Here is an 18,220-nt window from a genome sequence, read left to right on the forward strand (position 1 = left end):
CAATGACATTTTATCTATGTAAATTGATCCGTGTGGTGTAAATGAAAAGAAACATGCTGACTAACTTAATTTCTGACGTTAGCATTAAAATCAATGCTAATATACAAAGCATTCTTAAAATAAGAGAAATATTAAGTTGTGCAATATGATAACATTCTAATTAAACAGCACACAAAATTATTTCTGTGCTCAGCTGAGGAACCAGGAAAACTAGTAATGCCACTCCTTTTCAAATATTTTTAAATTACTACAGTGATCATCTGTGAAGATTTCTTACTTAAAAGACACCTTTAACATTTTTTCAATGCTATACTTGCACAGAATACTGAATAGTCTCAAGGCATAGGGTGAGCAGCAAAAGGTCCTTGTTTACATTGGCATCAGTGACATACATAGGAAAAGGAAGGAGGTCTCGCAGAGTGAATTTAGGGAAGCAAGGAAGGAGACTAAAAAGCAGAACCTTAAGGGTAATCATCTTTGGATTACTCCTGGTGCCACATCTCCCTGCCTTAGGAATGGAAAGATAATGCAGATAAATGTGTGACTGAGGAGCTGGCGCAGAGTGCAGGGATTCAGGTTCTTGGATCATTGGGATCTCTACTGGGGAAGAGGCGACCTCCAGAAGGAAAGTTGGGTCTCATCTGAACTGGAGGATAACCAATATTCTGGCTCTTGCTTCTTGGGAAAGTTGAAATTGGATTGCCTTGAGGTCAGTGCAGAGATGAGGCAGAGGGGAGATTGGGGCGAACACTGCAGTCAAAGAGACCAAGTGCAGTGGACGGGATAGGCAGAAGTATGGCAAAGTGAGATAAAAGATCTGGTGTTTAAATTGCACAACAAATAAGGCACACAAATTCAGGGACTGGAATGGCTTGGGAGATTGGAATATTACCGCCATAACAGAAATGGGGCTGAGAAAAAGCTAATTGTTCCAGGATATAGATGCTATAGGCACAGTATAGGGACAGGTAAAAGAGGAGGTGGGGGCTGCATTTTTGGCAAAGGAAGTTATAAGAATAGTGCTTAGAGAGGATATTTTTGGGAGATCTCATTAAACTCCATAGGGAGAACGCAGAAACAATAATCATTTTGATATACCTGCATAAAGGGTTCCGACACAGTCAACGGGAATTGGAAGAGCAGATGCGCAAGGAAATTGCAGATAGCTTAAAATAGAGTAGAATTACTGAGAGACTTTAAATTCCAAAATATTGTCTGGGACACCCAAATGGTGTGGTGGAATTTGTCCAAGGGATCTTCCTCAATCAATATATTTGGGGGCCTACTAGAATGGATGTACAGTAAAATCTGCAACTGGCACCTACAGGGATCGCAGATGCAGGATATGCAATTTTCCGGTTGCCTCAGACACACTCTTACAATGCATTAAGAATACAGAGTTTGAGGAGGAGTCACGTGATGGAGTAGTGGCCGGACGGTGAACTCCAGCCCTCTCCAGAAAAGTCGGGAAAAACAAGAGAAAACACAAAGGCACAGAAATAAAAGTTACAGAAAAGTGAGTATAAAGGTGGAAAGAAGATGGCGACAAAAAAAGAAAAGTCGAAAGCAACGGTAAGAAGAGAGGAAGAGAAGACAAAGGAGGAAAAAGGTGAAGGCCTTACCTGTCCGAAGAGGCCCGCTGCGGAGAGAGAAACCCGCTCCCTCAGGTCGGTAAATAATGGACTACAAAAATGGCTCGCAGAGCCGAACAAAAGTGCGCAACCGCGCATGCGCGAAACTTCGCGCATGCGCGATGCGAATGAAAAAAAACACACCGACGGGAGGGGGGACCAGCTGGGGAGTCGATCTCCACAGCCGGCAACGACAGCTGCAGAACACCTGCAGCAAGAAGAGACCACAGAAGACAATAGAAACAAGATAGAAGAGGAGGAAAGGGCAACAAAGAAACAACAGATGGTCAACCCAGAGGAAGAAAAGAGAGGCAAGGTAAAGGATATACTTGCTCTTATTAGAGGATACATGGAATCATTTAAAGAATGGCAAACACAGGAATTTAAGGATTTAAGAAAAAGAATAAACAACACAGAGGAGAAAATAATTAAAATGGAGATGACCTTAACAGAAATGGGAAAAAAAATGGACAAGATGGAAGAGCGGGCAGTAGCAGCAGAAATGGAGGTAGAAGACTTAAAAAAGAAATTGGAGAAATCTAATAAAAAAACTAAAGAGACACAAGAACTACTAGCTCAAAAAATAGATACAATGGAAAACCATAACAGAAGAAATAACATAAAGATAGTGGGCCTTAAGGAAGATGAAGAAGGCAAGAATATGAGGGAGTTTATAAAAGAGTGGATCCCTAAGACCCTAGGATGTCCAGAACTACAGCATGAAATGGAAATAGAAAGGGCACATAGAGTATTGGCCTCTAAACCACAACCACAACAAAAACCAAGATCTATTGTAGTAAAATTCCTAAGATATACTACAAGAGAAAAGGTACTGGAGAAGACAATGGAAAAAGTAAAAGAGGGCAACAAACCACTGGAGTATAAAGGGCAAAAAATCTTCATTTATCCAGATATAAGTTTTGAACTCCTAAAGAAGAGAAAAGAGTTCAATACAGCAAAGGCGATTTTATGGAAGAAAGGGTATAAATTTATACTAAAGCATCCAGCGGTATTGAAAATATTTATTCCAGGACAGCAAAACAGACTATTCTCGGATCCAGAAGAAGCACGAAAATTTGCAGAACAATTACAAAAATAGACTGAGGGAGGAAGACGGGTAATGAGAGTTAAAATGATCACGACTGATATGTATGTGGGTAAAGACAAAAATAGACTGAGGGATGAAGACGGGTAATGAGAGTAAAAATGATCACGATTGATATGTATGCAGGTAAAGAGGTATAAGAGTGAATAGAGACAATGAGCATACATGAATGTATCTGTACTTAGAGGAAAATATAGATAGTATAGACAAGAATTAATAAGGGAAGGTAATGGAATAGAGAGAATAAGGAGGGAATTAAAAGAGGGACCTTTGTGACATATGAAAAGTGAAATCTTTTCTGGGGGAGGCGGGGTGGGGGGAAATAGCGGTCACTGCACAATCAGTTGACGCTTGCGAGTGGATTCGCAAATCCAAATGGAGAGGGGAGATGTGGTTGTCCGACAAGGGATAAAGGACAACTCAGGAGGTGAAGGGGAGATTGGGGATAAATAAGATAGAAATAGGAGAATAAGGAAAATGTTAGATGTTGTAGAAATGTTGTCTTATGAAGAGTTGAAAATAAGAAAACAGAAATGGAAAAGGAGGAAAGGTAATGATGGAAAAACGGAAAGAGAAGATAAACAAAATATAAAAGGGCTACGCTGAACTATATGTCTTTAAATATTAATGGAATACATAACCAAATTAAAAGGAAGAAACTACCAAATTTAAATGAATAAATGTATTCCATTAGAAAAAAATAACATATTGGTTAAGAAATAATATTGAAATATTCGAACAAGTATAGGAGCCTTACATTAAATACAATAGCGAAAACCTACCGGGGACAAACATTACCTAAGTTGATAGAAGGAGAAGGAAAGAAAAGAATGGACTCAGTAGAATTTCTGGTGTAATTTTGTTGAATGACAACATTGTCTGACTGGATTAATGCAACCTAGATTGTATACCTAAAATGGATGAGAGGGGGGGGTGGGGGGGTGGTTTGGGAGGAAAGGGGGGGGGGGGAGAAAAAGTCACTGTATATGTGTGAAAAGAAATAGTGTATATCATGGCTAATGTGATTTATGGTGTGAAAAATTAAAAAAAAAAAAAAAAAAAAAAAAGAATACAGAGTTTAAAATACAAAAGACAGTGCAAAAAATCTATATTGTAGACCTTAATTACATAAAGTTTGAAGTGGCTCACCCGCACGACTAGAGAATCGGTTCCATCAGCCATGGATAAATCCACAGTCAGCAGTATCTATGGAGATGCTCAGAGCCGGACAAAGCCACGGCCTGGAAGTTGACCTCACTTCCGCCCCACTGCGGCCTTTTAAGTGTGCAATTTCAAACCAGTAAAGCAGTTGTCCTAGAACTCTGGAAGACTCAGCATGTTCCTTTTGGGTTAGCGGCTTAGCACCCACATGTTCACTCTGGTCACTGGTGATGTAACACTGTTACACTAACTGCTATGCTAACTGGGCTTCCCCCCCCCCCTCAAGTTTACAGATAAAGCCTTACTAATATACTTAATATTAATAAAGAATCTTACTAGGCAAAGATAGGGAGACACTTTGGGAGAGTCATTGCAGTGGCAAGCTGGATCAGCTGGCTCTTCATCCTGGGCACTGCCATTGTATTCAAACAGAACTTTATTGAAACTATTCAATCAGCTGCTGCAGGCAGAGCACGACTAGAGTGTTCTGCTGGCTGTATGTTTGCTTCCATCTTCACCAAGGGTTTGTGTGTTGTTTCAGAGAACATTTACTTTTACAATTTTAAACTTCTACTTACATTTATTTATTTATTACATTTAAATTTAGACATACAGCACGTTAACAGGCCATTTTGGCCCATGAGGCCATGCCACCCAATTAACCTACGCTCCAGTATGTTTTGAAGGGTGGGAGGAAACTGGAGCCCCCGGGGAAAACCCATGCAGACATGGGGAGAGCATACAAACTCCTTAGTCAGCACAGGGCCCGATTGCTGGCGCTGTAAAGGCATTGCATTAACCACTACGCCAACCTTGATTATCTCCTTAATTTTTTTTGCCGATTGGTTGGCCGGCCAGTTGTTTGAATTCCGGGGATTTTACTATATTTCTTCTTTGGAATGACACAGTGTCTGAAGTGGCAGTGGGGGAGATTTCGGAAAACAGTGACCATAACTCAACTACTTTTAAAGATGGGACAGGTCTGCAAGTTAAAGTCCCTAATTTAGGCAAGGCTGATTTTGATGGTGCTCCCTTGTGCTCTTGACCATCTAAATCGTAAATATTAAGTGGGTTGGGGAGCTCTGCCTAAAATGGCCTGCTGCAGTGTACTTTATAGACTTTGGTTCCAAATTTGATATTTTCCATTTAATCAACAATTGTTAATAAAATGAAACATTTCATTCTCAAGTTTAATTCATGTTGTTCTCTGATAGGTCTACTGACCAATAGTGGAATGCTCCTTCAACTGCATCAAACATCAGAATATGAAATTATGGAATCAGAATGTGTTATGTTTAATCATATAACCCTATAACCATTTACAGCGCAGAAACAAGCCATGTCGGCCCTTCAAGTCTGCACTGGTTCACTTGAACAACTCCACTAGCTCCCCACTAATGCTCTCTGCCCATAACCCTCCAACCCCCTCACATCCATGTACACATCCAACCTTCCCTAAAAAACAGAAGGGACCCTGGCACAACTATTTCTTCTGGAAGATCATTCCATTCTGCCATCAGAATGAGAAAGCATCCTCTAATATTTCTCCTAAAGTTTTGCCCCCTTACCCTTAACTTATGACCTCTTGCTCCAACCTCCCCTGTCTTCAGGAGAAAGAGTCTATTTATGTCTCGTCTATCTATTCCCTTCATAATTTTAAATACCTCTATCAAATCCCCTCTCAGCCATCTACATTTCAATGAATAAAGTTCCAGTCTCCTTAATCATTCTCCGTAATCTAGATGCTGTAAGCCAGGCAACATCCTTGTAAATCTTCTCTACACCCTCTCCACCTTATTTATATCCTTTCTATAATTTGGAGACCAGAACTGAACACAATATTCCAAACTTGGCCTCACCAATGCCTTAAACAGCCGAAACATCACTTCCCAGCTCCTATACTATGATTTATGAAGGCCAGCATACCATATTTTAAAAACTGGAAATATTCCCTCTCAGAAGGTATCTACTTGCACCACTTCATTTCATTGATCAGTCTATGCTAAAATAACGTGTAAAAGAATACGGTCCTTAAAGATATGGATTGAATGCAGCCTAAAAATGAGAGCTAAAAGGCTGGTAACAAGTAAATCCAAGCCATTTAAAGAAGGTCGCTACTGGAATCAATTCTGCAGAGAAAGTACAGTGAAGGTGCATTTCTGATTAGATGAGATTATTCTGTATCTGGTCATGGTGTGCTTGATCACAGATCGTTTAATACTTTTCTACGACTCACATCCTTCCATTATAAATATTTGCAAGTAGAATACAGCAACACCCTGTTTCACATTTTACTAAAACATTTTTAGAAATTAACTCCTTCACACTCATTATTCAGACTTACATCTTTATTTGAATGGATAGTCTGTTGGCTTGTTGAGTACAGCATAGTGATTTCCCGGAATATTGCGAGGGTCACATATACACGTTGCTCATTGGAAGAATATTTGCAACCCTAAAGTAAAACAATTTTCATTGATTATTTTAAAGCAAAGTAACACATGCACCATAAATAAATATTTTACTGTTCAGCATATCCTACTGAACATGGCAACACAGCAAATACAAGATGGATATTCAGCAAATGAACCTTCTCCATCAGTTAATGATCTTATGCCGATCTGATCTTTGTCCTCGTATCAATCCTCCTGCCCAATTCCCATGCAATCCCAAGTCTACCTCAGCCTTGAAAATATTTAGTGACTCAGATCCACAGGTCTTTGCAGTAGATCCATCAAGTGGCAAATCCCTTATCCTTCCAACAAAAAGTTACACTGCCCAAACATCTACTACATCATGCCCATTCCGAAGCTGATGCTTTAGTGAGATCATCTCTTATAAATTTCAGTGCAACATTTTCTCCTGGAACAATTTCCTGTTCCAGAAGTCACTCCAATAAACCTTTGCTGCAATACTTCTTAGGCTTGTATGTACATGATTTGTTAAATGAAGAGTGAAAAACAATATAAACAATTTCACACGTGATATCACCAAGTCTTTGTCCGGTTACTTTCTCACTCTTGTCCTCAATCCCTCTTGCAATAGAGGCAGATATTTCATTTGTGTTAAATACTAAATGACAACTCCTCATGATTTACACTTTGAGAACACCTTGAGCTCTCTGAATGCGTGTGTTTAACAGTTTATCACCCTTTTAAATTATACTTTATTTCTAGACTTCCTGCAACCTAATTTTTCCTCACTACATTTTATTACCACCTTTTTCCTCACACTTCAACTATCCTTTTTATTAATGTTTTTAAGATAGATTTTGCTCAATTTTATTGGTCTGAAAAATGTTGGAGGTCTCGGCATTGGTTGTTGTAACGGATGTGTGTTAATTTTAATCTTTAAAGTTAAAAATATATAGTTCTCAGTGAAGCTAAGTTATATAATTAATATATTTCTAGTGAGGGAATTGTGGGCTGGATTCAGGGTCACAGAGACACCACAGTCCTTTATGCACTGAAACCATTTCCGGAGATGAAACGCCAGTCAATTCTGCAGCTGAAGCAGGAAGATGTAAAGCTTTATGTTGGTTCTTGAGATACTAAAAACCGTTTGCTTCATTAAAAACTGAAGTATTTAAGTACTCAAGAACTGCTTGGTTGCTCAGAGAAATGGAAGTTGGCAGATTTGCGAAGATGAAGAGTCTGTTAAGCCATTGTTCCGCTAGAAGATTATTTGCTTGAGAGGTCTGTTAATTGATAACTTCAAACAATCATAAATGTTTTGTGACTGTTCTCCACTAAGAACTTAGAAGAATAGGTGCTTGCTCAGGAACGGCTGCTGGCTGATTACAAGGCAGTTCGGAGTCACGGGCTCAAAATTCATACTTTTGAAGTGGTTCTAAGTGGACTAAATGCTTTTAGCATATAGATGCAAATTAACTTTGAAAGTGCTTCACAAGGCTATTTGGCATGATTCATGCTTTTGGAGAAATGAAACAGGATCAGTGATGTCACATGATGAGAATTTTCAGAGACATATATTATAGGAAGCAGGGACATTTTAAAACCAGAAGCAAGTCTACTATCCTGTGAGTAAGACAGGATTGAAAAACAGTAGCCTCTAATAGAGAGTGATTCTGTTCTGTATTGTGCTATCCTTTTCATAGGATATACACAAAAACACTGATTTAAAAAAAGCCACTTCACTGTCTCTTTGAATAAAGAGGACAGTTTCAGGATTGAAGTTATAGTAACCAGAAAATGTACTCCTGAAAAAAGTGGAATGCCGAAAAGAGGAAGATTACTTCGAACATCTCTTTAAGAAAAGAGGGCAGTTCAACCATGTCCTTTCCTATTTGGGCGCTTCGTTTAGCCCTTGTCTGGATTTGTTAAATCATCGTGGAAGAAAATAGCCACTTCATTATCTCTTTGGAAAAGAGGATAGATTTATCCAAATTCCAAAATATCCAAGCAAGAGAGAAAAATCATTCATATGAAGAAGCATTGTTCTGAAAACAGCTTTACTAAAGAAAGTTGAGTTTTAAAGTGGTCTAATAACTTGATGTTTCAACATACTTCATTATTGCTTTTGAGAAATGATTTAAAGAAACCTGATGATTTACACTTATTCCATAATTGTTATTGAACAACAGAAATGATTGAATTTCAAGTCAAAAACTTTCTGACAATGAACTTTAAAATCATCTCTTCAGAGTTATACTTAAACTGTAATAGTATGGGTTTTCACACACATACATAAATTTGCGCATAGTGGGGTTTGAGATAAAATTAAGTAAGAAGTGTTATGTTATTAATAATAAAAATTATTAACTTTGGGAAATACCAATGACTGTGGTACATTCCCATTGCTGTTGATTTAGTTTGTCACAGTCATCAACACATGAATGACCAAAACTTGAAATCTTTGTTTCCTTACGCGAGTTTTGACAACAGACAGGAAGTCCGGTAATTAAAGAAGTGGGACTTGCTATTCATTAGCCCATTGTTCACGGAATGCCTGCAGACTGCAGGTGTTCTGAGAAATTTACTAGGGGTCGGGGAAGTAAAATATTGGAATGGGAACGAGTCCTTATTCCCGTCCCTATTTTTTTTACACAGACTGCCTTCTGGCAAATTGGGAATAATTTCTTGCAATGCAGCCGCTGTGTAAAAAGAAAATTGACCTCTTCCTCACAATTACTTACCCATTCATCCTTGTATAATTTAGCAAACTACCAACTGAAGATACACAGGAACATTTGATACTTAACCTTCAGCAACGTTTAACTTTAAATATGTGTGCCATTAGTGAGTTCACTTCAAGTGAATACAAGTATATTCCTCCTTCAATGCTATTCTGCCTCTTACCTTTTGAACTTCTTCAATACTTTTCAACTCACCAGTTACGAATGCATTGGTAACTGCATCACGAAACTTTTGATAATTTATGCCACATGCAAGATAACGATCAATTTGTCCAAAGCTGTGTCTCTGAAAATGAAAACAGATGAAGCAAAAGTAACTTTCTGACAATAATGCAATATTTCTTCAATACACACTTCTACTTTTCTTTCTCAATTTGTATTCCACTCCCTCAGAGGCTATTTGAATCCCACTGGATAGATTTCCATGAGAATTAAAGGATTTCCATGAGAATTAAGTGTTGCCTAGAACCTCTTTGAAGTAGCAACCTATAACCTGTGTTACTGTTCCGATGTGATTTGTTAATGAGCCACCCGTTATACTTCAAATGATTCCTTTTTGTTGGCAAGTGTCAAAAGAATCAAAGGTGACTCGAAAGGCATGTGGGGAAGAATATTACTGGGCTACAGAGAAACAAGAAGGGAAAGGGGCTGTTGTGTTAGGAGATGGCATGGACCCGGATGCCTTAATGACCTCCTGTGTTGTAATAAGAATGTTTACAGTTTCAAGACCCTCATGTTTCCCCCCAAATTCACTATAAGCAATTGACTTCTGAGATGCAATTGTCTGGAACACAAGCAGGAATGACTTTATAATTAAGTAGTTCAGGATTCTATTTTGTAGTTACAGGAGATTTTGTAGAATCTGTTGAGATGATTGATATCAGGATGTTTTCCCAAGATAACTCAAAATCACCATGCTAAATTACAAAAGCTGTGATTAAAAAGTAGAGCTTTGTCATTCTAATCAAACTGATACTTCGATTTTTTTTTATTGTAAAGCAATGCTACTTTTCCTTGTGAGAATCAATTAATTAAATTAAAAATGAAGTAATGGCAGAGATATGATGTATGGAGTTCACGGGTTTTAAAGTTTGTCCTGCAGTTTATTGATATTGTGTGTACATCAAAAGAAATTCCCTCTATTGGGCGAGATACACATTTTCTTTGTGCACTGAGCACGACTGAGATTTTTCATAAAATAATCCTTAAAAGGGAACGCATGGACTACAACATCCTTGCAAGAGCACTAGTTTAATTAAAAAGTACATTTCTGATTATCTGTAAACCGATCTACTAAAATTCTCAAATATCTAAATTTTTTTAAGCTGAGACATGATGTCACAATTTGAAAAATTTTCCCACCGTGCTCAAGTGGGGGTCTGATGCGCTGTTAGCGCCATTTTGAATCAATGGAGCTCTAGTGTACTGGTGAAATATACAGCTGCAAGGGCTCCTCGACACCACTGAAATCAACGGAGCTCTCGTGCACTGTTCAAAGATACAGCTCAGGAGGGGGTCTGTTGCGCGGTTAGCGCCATTGGAATCAACGGGGCTCCTGTGTACAGTACTGTTCAAAGATACAGCCCTGGTGGGGGGTCTTTCACGCTGTTCGAAGATCTAGCTGCAATGGAAAAAAAGGTCTGCGGAGAGCACTGTTGATGTCTGTGAAAGGGAGGAAGCATTTATGTCTGTCTATAGAATAGAAAGTCAAGCTGCTGTCGAAACTGGACAGTGGTGTAAGTGTGAAACATCTAACAGAGAAGTATGGTGTTGGAACGACCATACTTGGAGGAAACAGAAGGATAAAGTATTGTTCTATTCTGAAAGTGAAAGACAGAAGTTAATGAAAGATAGAAAATCACTGCATGGAAGTAAAAATGAAGAATTGGAACGTGTACTGATGGAGTGGATCTGACAACATCACAGTGAACACATGCCACTTAATGGTCTGTTGATCATGAGACAAGCAAAGCTCTTATCATGAAAATTGAAGGGAACTGTGAATATTCAGCAGGCTGGTTGAGCAGATTTAAGAAAAGACACAGCATTAAAATGTTAAAGGTGGTTGGCAAAAAAGCATCTGCTGATCATGAAGCAGCAGAGATTAATTGGCGAGTTTGCCAAGATCATTGCTGATCACGACACCAGAACAAGTCTTCAATGCCATGAAGCATCAGTGTTTTGGCACTTTTGCCCCAGAATGACAGCTGATTTTAGAGCTCTACAGGATTTAAGGACACCAAGGACAAAATATCTGTGCTGGCACTTGATGGACTACACACATACGTGTAAGCTGGCTGTTATAGGCAAAAGCATGTCATTTTAAAGGAGTGAATTTATTGCCTGTCTATTATTAAGCTAATAGAAAGGCATGGGTCATCAGGGATATCTTTTCTGATTGGTTTAACAAACATTTTGTGCCAACTGGTCATGCTCTCTGCAAGGATGCTAGACTGGATGACGACTGCAAGTTTTAAAAAATTCCTCGACAACTATTCAGCTCATGCTTAAGCTGAAAATCTCAACAAACGTAATGTTCGTGCATTGTACCTTCCGCCCCCCCCCCCCCACCCCCCCACAATTGTGACTTCCTTAATTCAGCCACGTGAGCAAGGTAGTCTTCGATCACTGAAGAGTGAATATGAAAACACTTTCTTCAACAACATGCTGTCAGCAGTGAACAGAAGCTTGGGTGCTGCTGTCGATGCTTGGAGCAAAGTGACTAAAGACACAGTTGTATGTTCCTGTCACAATCTCTGGCCTCCAACTATATTCCTTGATAATGAAGAAGACGACGGTGATCTTGAAGGATTCCGTGTGTCGGGGAGAAAATAAAGTTGTCCAATCTCCTTGCATACACAAAAAATATACCTTCAGAGTCCATCAGTAAGCTGGAAGAAGAGGATATTGAAGAAGTTTTTTTTAACATTGATAATGATGCTCATTCCCTGAATGATGGTGAAATGGCTGAACTTGTTTTGCATCCAGGTGAGCGCGATGACACTGCAGAAAGAGGGCCTATAGACAATTGTGAACATGTGTGATGGCCTTATTGGTGCACTAGAGCAGCGTGCATTCATAACAGAAGATATTATGTGAGTGTGTGGAATCAAAGCAGACTGCTAAGACAAAAACCATTGTTAATGAGGCAGATGACACTTGAGGAAACATTGGAAAAAACCGTTGCGCAGAAATTCAAGTGTTTGTTGCTGCATTTTCTCAGTAGAGATCACGTTTTTTTGGGTAAGAATTAAACATTATTCATGCTCGAAAAACCGTTTGTTATTTGTTGTTGTTTAACCGTGGATGCAAGTGTTCTGCTGATGCTACTGGTCTGGTTAAAGAAATTTCTCGATTTTCCAAAAAATCTGGATAACCGATATAAATCAGGTCCCAAGCATTTCAGATAGTCAGAAACTTACTGTAACTTTGTTCTTTTAATTTCACTCAATCTCTCTAGAAGGAAAAATTTTAACTTGGATATTCATTATTACACGTAATAATTTGTTTTAAGACAAATTTAATTTTTTTTTGCTAACTTTTGCAGTCTTTTTTCCTCTGTGCTCTATCTGATTTGAATCTAAATCGTTACATTAGTTTCTTTAGCATTCCTACTTAAATTCCATTTGTTATGAAAAGGAAATTATGAGTTCTTTGTTCCACAAGTTCACAAAACCAACAACTTACAGGACCAAGCATTTCTGCTGAAGTGCAAGCTTAAAGGACATGCTATACAGGAAGATAGGGTCATAAAAAGAGCTTTTAACACAACGGCCTTCATAAATCAAAGTATTCAATTGAGAGGTTGGGAATGTAATGTTGACATTGATGAGAATAAATTTGAAGTATTGTGTGCAACTTTGGTCACCTAGCTATCAATGTTTGCAAGCGTGCAGAGAAAAGTTCGAAAGATATTGCTGAGATTTGAGGAGCTGAGCTATAGGAAAAGATAATAGGTTCGGATTTTATTCCCTGAAATGCTGGAGAACGAAGGGAGATTTGACATGGTGCATTAAATTATCAGTGGTATAGATGGAGTAAAGCAAACAGGCATTTTCCACTGAGGTTGGGGGAGACAAGATCTAGAGGACCTGAACGTAAGGTGAAATGTTTAAAGGGAACATTGGTGGGACTTCACTCAGTAGCCTGATGAAAGTGTGGAAGGAGTTGTCAGTGGAGGTTGTGGCTTACAACATTTAAGAGAAAATTGGATAGGTTCTTGGATGGGAGGGGTATGGCAGGCTATGGTCTGGATGAAGATTGATGGGACCATAACCCCCCCCCCCTACTCCTCCCATCCATGTATACACACAGACACACGTATACACACACCCACATACAGGTATACACACCCTCACACACTTTCCAAAAGCCTTATTGCTGTTCATAAAGAACAATTCAGATTTACAGAAATTCAGGGTTTTTTTTTAGTTCATCATTTATAAAGAAGCAAAAATGACAATTGTAACTGATTTTAATCAAATCAACCATGAGGAACATGCATACCTGTAGGATTATTTCGTGGGGAAAAATCCATGAAAATCGGTTGTCCATTGAAAGCTCCTGGACAAATTCTATTCCATTTAGACTACATATCTTCCGCACAAGATAAATCTTGAACCAACCATTCTCTTGTCTCTGAGCCAAATCCTTAATTTGGAGCAGGAATTTTTCTTTTGCACTTATATATGGCTGTTTCAAATCCTGAGCTAGAAATACAAATCAGAAATACAAAAGTTTATCATTGCTCATGTATCAAATTAAGAATATACCTGAACTTCCATTCATTTTTAAAGGCATTGATAGGAGAAACTGGAATTGTTATGTGCTGGACTGAACTTGATCAGGCATTTTTCATTTATTAATCATAATACCCACCAGGTTTCAAAAGCAAATGTCTGCAGATGCCAGATATCTGAGCAGAAAAGCTGGAAATGTTAAAAAATACTCAGGTCAGGCAGCATCTGTGAAGAGATATAGATGCATGGACTGACCCACTGAGTATTTCCAACTTTTTATAGTTTACACCAGCATGTTATTTATCATGGAAATCATCCTAAAAGAAATGAGAAACAACTAGAGTGAACTGAAATGTCCTCTTTCTAGCCCACACAATAACTTCATCACCGTTATTGCTTAGCTCTCCTGATATCAAGTAACCCAAAGACCAGAGATGAAAATCTCTTGCAATACCATAGTCTATAGATCTTTACTGACAGACTTAACTGGGGACCCCAGAATAGAAAATGTTATACTCTCTTGCTGATCTGTCCAACTAGTCGCAAAGCAATCATGCTTTTCTGACATAATGGAATGATTAAAGATAGAATTCCATAAAAGCAGCATTTTAGTTTAAATATATATATTAAAAAAAACAGGATTACCAAGCGTGTCACATTTTTCACAAAGAAGCTGAGCAGCAGTATCAAGACACAAGCGAATTCTGGCAAATATCTGCAAGGTTTCAACTGTAATCAGTTTACTCTCATGGTGAAAGAACATCAGAAGGAATTCTTCCTCTTGCGCTAGATAAGCAATTTTTTCTTTCACCGTGAACAGCTGGGATTTCTCATAAATAGAATCCTGAACACGAAGTAAAAAGGATTATTAATAATATATGATAAAAAGGTAATGAAATAAAAAGCCTTAACAATGATACCTGCCTCTTCAAGATTATATCACATTTACAGTAGATCCCCATTATCAGGAATGCAATTAACCAGAAAAATCTATTCTATTCCAACAAAAATCCAAATAAATTCAAAGGAAATAAATGAATGAATGAATGAACAAATAAATAGAAAGATTAAATAAGGATAAATAAAATTTTAAATAAAAGTTTAAAATTGTAGAAGTAATTGTTATCTGAAGCAGCACACAACCCCTTGGTGAGGATGGGAGCAAACATTCAGCCAGCGGAGCCCCCCCGGTCGTGCCCCGCCTGCAGCATCCATTTGAATAAAATGGCGGTGCCCAGGATGAAGAGCCGGCTGATGCCGCTCTCCGCTGGGGCAACTCCCACAGAGTGTTTCCCTATCCCAGCCTAGTAAGAGTCTTTATCTTTATATTCTTAATGCATATATTAGTTAGGCATTGTAAGAGAGAGTCTCAGTCACCTGGAAAATTCACATATCTTACATCCACGATCCCCGTAGGTTCCAGATGATGGGGATTCTACAGTATCCCTTTCCTTTTCATCAAATGACAATGTGGGAGGAATAACTTGAACAACAAGGCCTAGTTTCATCAGTAATGCCCCCTGACAATTGAGAGTATGGTTGACAACATCTGCGCTTGTGCTTTTGTCCTCTAACACACTTCATTATGACAAGTGACTGACGAGGGTGCAATCGTTATGTTAAAAGGCTGAGAACAGTAAAACTCCAATAATCAGTGATCTGACCATTTTGGCATGTGGCTCACCAGATGGTATTTGCCATGCTCCCTTTGAACTCACCTGTCCCTAGTTGCCACACTGCCTTCCATCCAGTCAGGGCCTGATTGCCACACTGCATTGCAATTGCCGGGGTCTCATTTCCCATGCTCCCTTCCATCTGCTGAGATCTAATTCCCCACTCTAAACTGCTTTATTCTACCTTGTCCCCAGTTGCACCGATCACTTCGTTGCTTTATTCCACCTTTCAAAAAAATGCTTGCCACTGATCATCTGCACCTCCCCATCGAGGCCCTATTCCTGCCGGGAACCCGAGATTCCCGCTGCACTTCTGGTTGAAGGTAGCAGTGAGAAGACCGATGGGCCCTGATCCAAGCTCCTGAACGTGGAAAATCGATTTTAAAAACGCAGAAATCCATGGAAACGCAGAAAATTCACATCCCCATTCAAAGAATAACTTCAATGTCAGAAAAACATCAGCCAAGATTCCAAGAGCATTAACAAGCAAAAGGCCATCTTAAAGAATCACCCCGCATAGCAAACCAGAAAATAAAAATCTAAGTCTCTACTCCAGAAATTGTAACTGCAGTATTTCTTCTTCTTCATCCATAAGAAATCACTTTCCAGATCAGCGATGATTCTTGATAAACGTACCTCCAAGCAATTCAGGAACAGTGCATAGAGTTTAGTTTCATTTTCTTTACCGAAAATATTTGTTTTTTGAACTTCAGATAGATAGACCTGCATGTGATCCTTGATGTCATCAAAACTGAAAGGAAAAAAATTAATATCATTGATTAAATAATAAAAGCTAGAATTTATAATTTAAAAAAAATACAACATTCATCATGCAAATATTAAATATAAAATAAAGACACCATTAGTTCATGTGAATGACAACAAACGTGGGAAAAATTACATCATGACATGCTTAACATTGACCTGACATTTAATCAGGACATCTTGGATGTTAAACATTGAAATAAACTCATTCAAACCAATGAAAAAATTGAAAGCCAAATCACATCCAACTCATCTTGTATTTTTCCTGGAGTGACTCATCAATTTGGCAGAGAGCAAACTTCCTTCCCCCTTTTCGCCTTAAATCTATGCAATCTTGTATTTGACATTCCTACATGGAGAAAAGGACTCTGACTATCTATACCTCTCATCATTTTATATAGGTCTATCAAGTAGCTCTCAACCTCTGGCTATCCAAAAAAATAATAATCCAAGTTCATCCAATCTCTCCTTTTAATAGTCTCTTATTCAGGCAAACATTGTGGTGAACCCTGTCCACATCTTTCTATAATTTCATGACTAGTACGACTTACAATGCTCCATATGTGGCCAAACCAAAGTTTTATAAGACTGCAGCATGAGTCCATCAGTGACCTGTCCAATAAAGGCAAATGTATCATATGTCTTCCTTACCATCTTACTTCCCAAAATCCCTCTGCACATCAGTGCTGAGAGTCCAGCCATTCACTGTACACTGTGACCTCCCAAAGTACAACACCTCACACTATCCCAATTCAACCCCATACACAATTTCTCTGCCCACATTTCCAACGGGTCTACTGTACCCACTGTATCGTTTTGACAACCTTCCTCCCTATCCACAACTCTGCCAACCTTTATGTTATCAGCAAACTTAGTAATCAACCCACTTATGTTTTTGTTCAAATTATTAATATGCATTACAAATAACAAAGGTCACTGTGGAGATCTGTGTGATAGGCCACTTGGTCACAGATCTCCAATCAGAATAACATCCTTCCACAATAACTCTCTATGTTTTATGACCATACCAAATTTGAATCCAATCTAAGTCTCTGTAGATATCAAGTGGCTTAATTATTAAACTAAGAGAGTCATAATTAAACAGAAAGAAATTCCCCATTTTAATGATTGATACACAAAGCAGAATCTTAACCTTCATTAATCCGATGCTGATCACTAAAGGAAAAAAAATGAGCAAACACTATTTGTTAAATTAAAACAATGTAATGGTACTGGTAAATATCACCGTGGTATTTGATTACAATGTGAAATTTCCCAGTCCATCTATTGAAATGTACCAGGCTCTTTTAAAATGTGTGTTTAAAAAAAAACTGACTGAAACTACTTTAATAAATCACCATTTCACTACCCACTGTTCTCATAGACTTCCAGGGGTCACTTGATGTAAGATGCTGTAGTGAAATAATTGGATTGAAAGTGCAGTATTAACGTTTAATGCCATTTTCTTTCATAATTTCTAGTTTTACAACAAATAGCATGAATACAGAATCCAATTAATAATCTTGTACCTGTACTTTAGAAGCAATTTAAGAACAATGGAACGGACAACAGGATTTCTATCAACTGTATCATCAAACGGTGAAAGATTACTGGTGAAGAACTGTTGGTCTACATGAAAACAAAAAGCAATAATGTAGAAGGTAAAGTAACCAATGCAATGATGGAGACAAATGTGAGACTTAGAAAACATTTCTCAATGTTGGTAGTACAATTCAACCATCAAAGCATTTGCTTCCCTGCAGCTGAAGGGAGTTGAAAGCTGAACTTTTTCTACATTACCGCAGGAAGAAGGAACCAACCTACAATAAAAAAAAAATGATTCCACAGCCAAGTTGAAAATGCTATTTTGTAGGATTATTCTCTTTAGAGAAGTATCCATGATGGAAAACATTGTCAGGTTATCTCCAGACAAACAAACACCCATACTATATATAAAAAAAACCACTGGATGAAATTTGAACTTGACATCA

The 18,220-nt window shown here is 38.3% G+C and overlaps 1 protein-coding gene and 1 long non-coding RNA gene across 9 annotated transcripts in view; one reads left to right on the forward strand and one right to left on the reverse strand.

Annotated features, from left to right (window-relative positions):
* LOC138759479 (uncharacterized) overlaps positions 1–18,047 on the forward strand; it is a 52,980-nt gene extending 34,933 nt beyond the window's left edge. Inside the window, exon 4 of the long non-coding RNA XR_011354861.1 lies at positions 17,770–18,047. This is a non-coding gene — a long non-coding RNA (uncharacterized lncRNA). The remainder of the gene's footprint in view (positions 1–17,769) is intronic.
* The window catches only part of rnf213a (ring finger protein 213a), a 187,295-nt gene that overhangs the window by 30,402 nt on the left and 138,673 nt on the right, over positions 1–18,220 (reverse strand). For 7 of the 8 annotated variants that reach the window (XM_069929964.1, XM_069929966.1, XM_069929967.1 and 4 more), the window contains 6 exons: positions 17,759–17,858; positions 16,101–16,215; positions 14,437–14,635; positions 13,559–13,761; positions 9,216–9,338; positions 6,242–6,352 (listed from right to left, as the gene is read on the reverse strand). In XM_069929964.1, coding sequence (XP_069786065.1) covers positions 6,242–6,352; positions 9,216–9,338; positions 13,559–13,761; positions 14,437–14,635; positions 16,101–16,215; positions 17,759–17,858 — 851 coding nt within the window. Of the gene's footprint in view, positions 1–6,241; positions 6,353–9,215; positions 9,339–13,558; positions 13,762–14,436; positions 14,636–16,100; positions 16,216–17,758; positions 17,859–18,220 lie in introns of those variants that run through there. The other variant, XM_069929969.1, reaches the window with a different exon arrangement.

The sequence above is a fragment of the Narcine bancroftii genome, chromosome 3, assembly GCF_036971445.1.
Source record: "Narcine bancroftii isolate sNarBan1 chromosome 3, sNarBan1.hap1, whole genome shotgun sequence".
NCBI lineage: Eukaryota > Metazoa > Chordata > Chondrichthyes > Torpediniformes > Narcinidae > Narcine > Narcine bancroftii.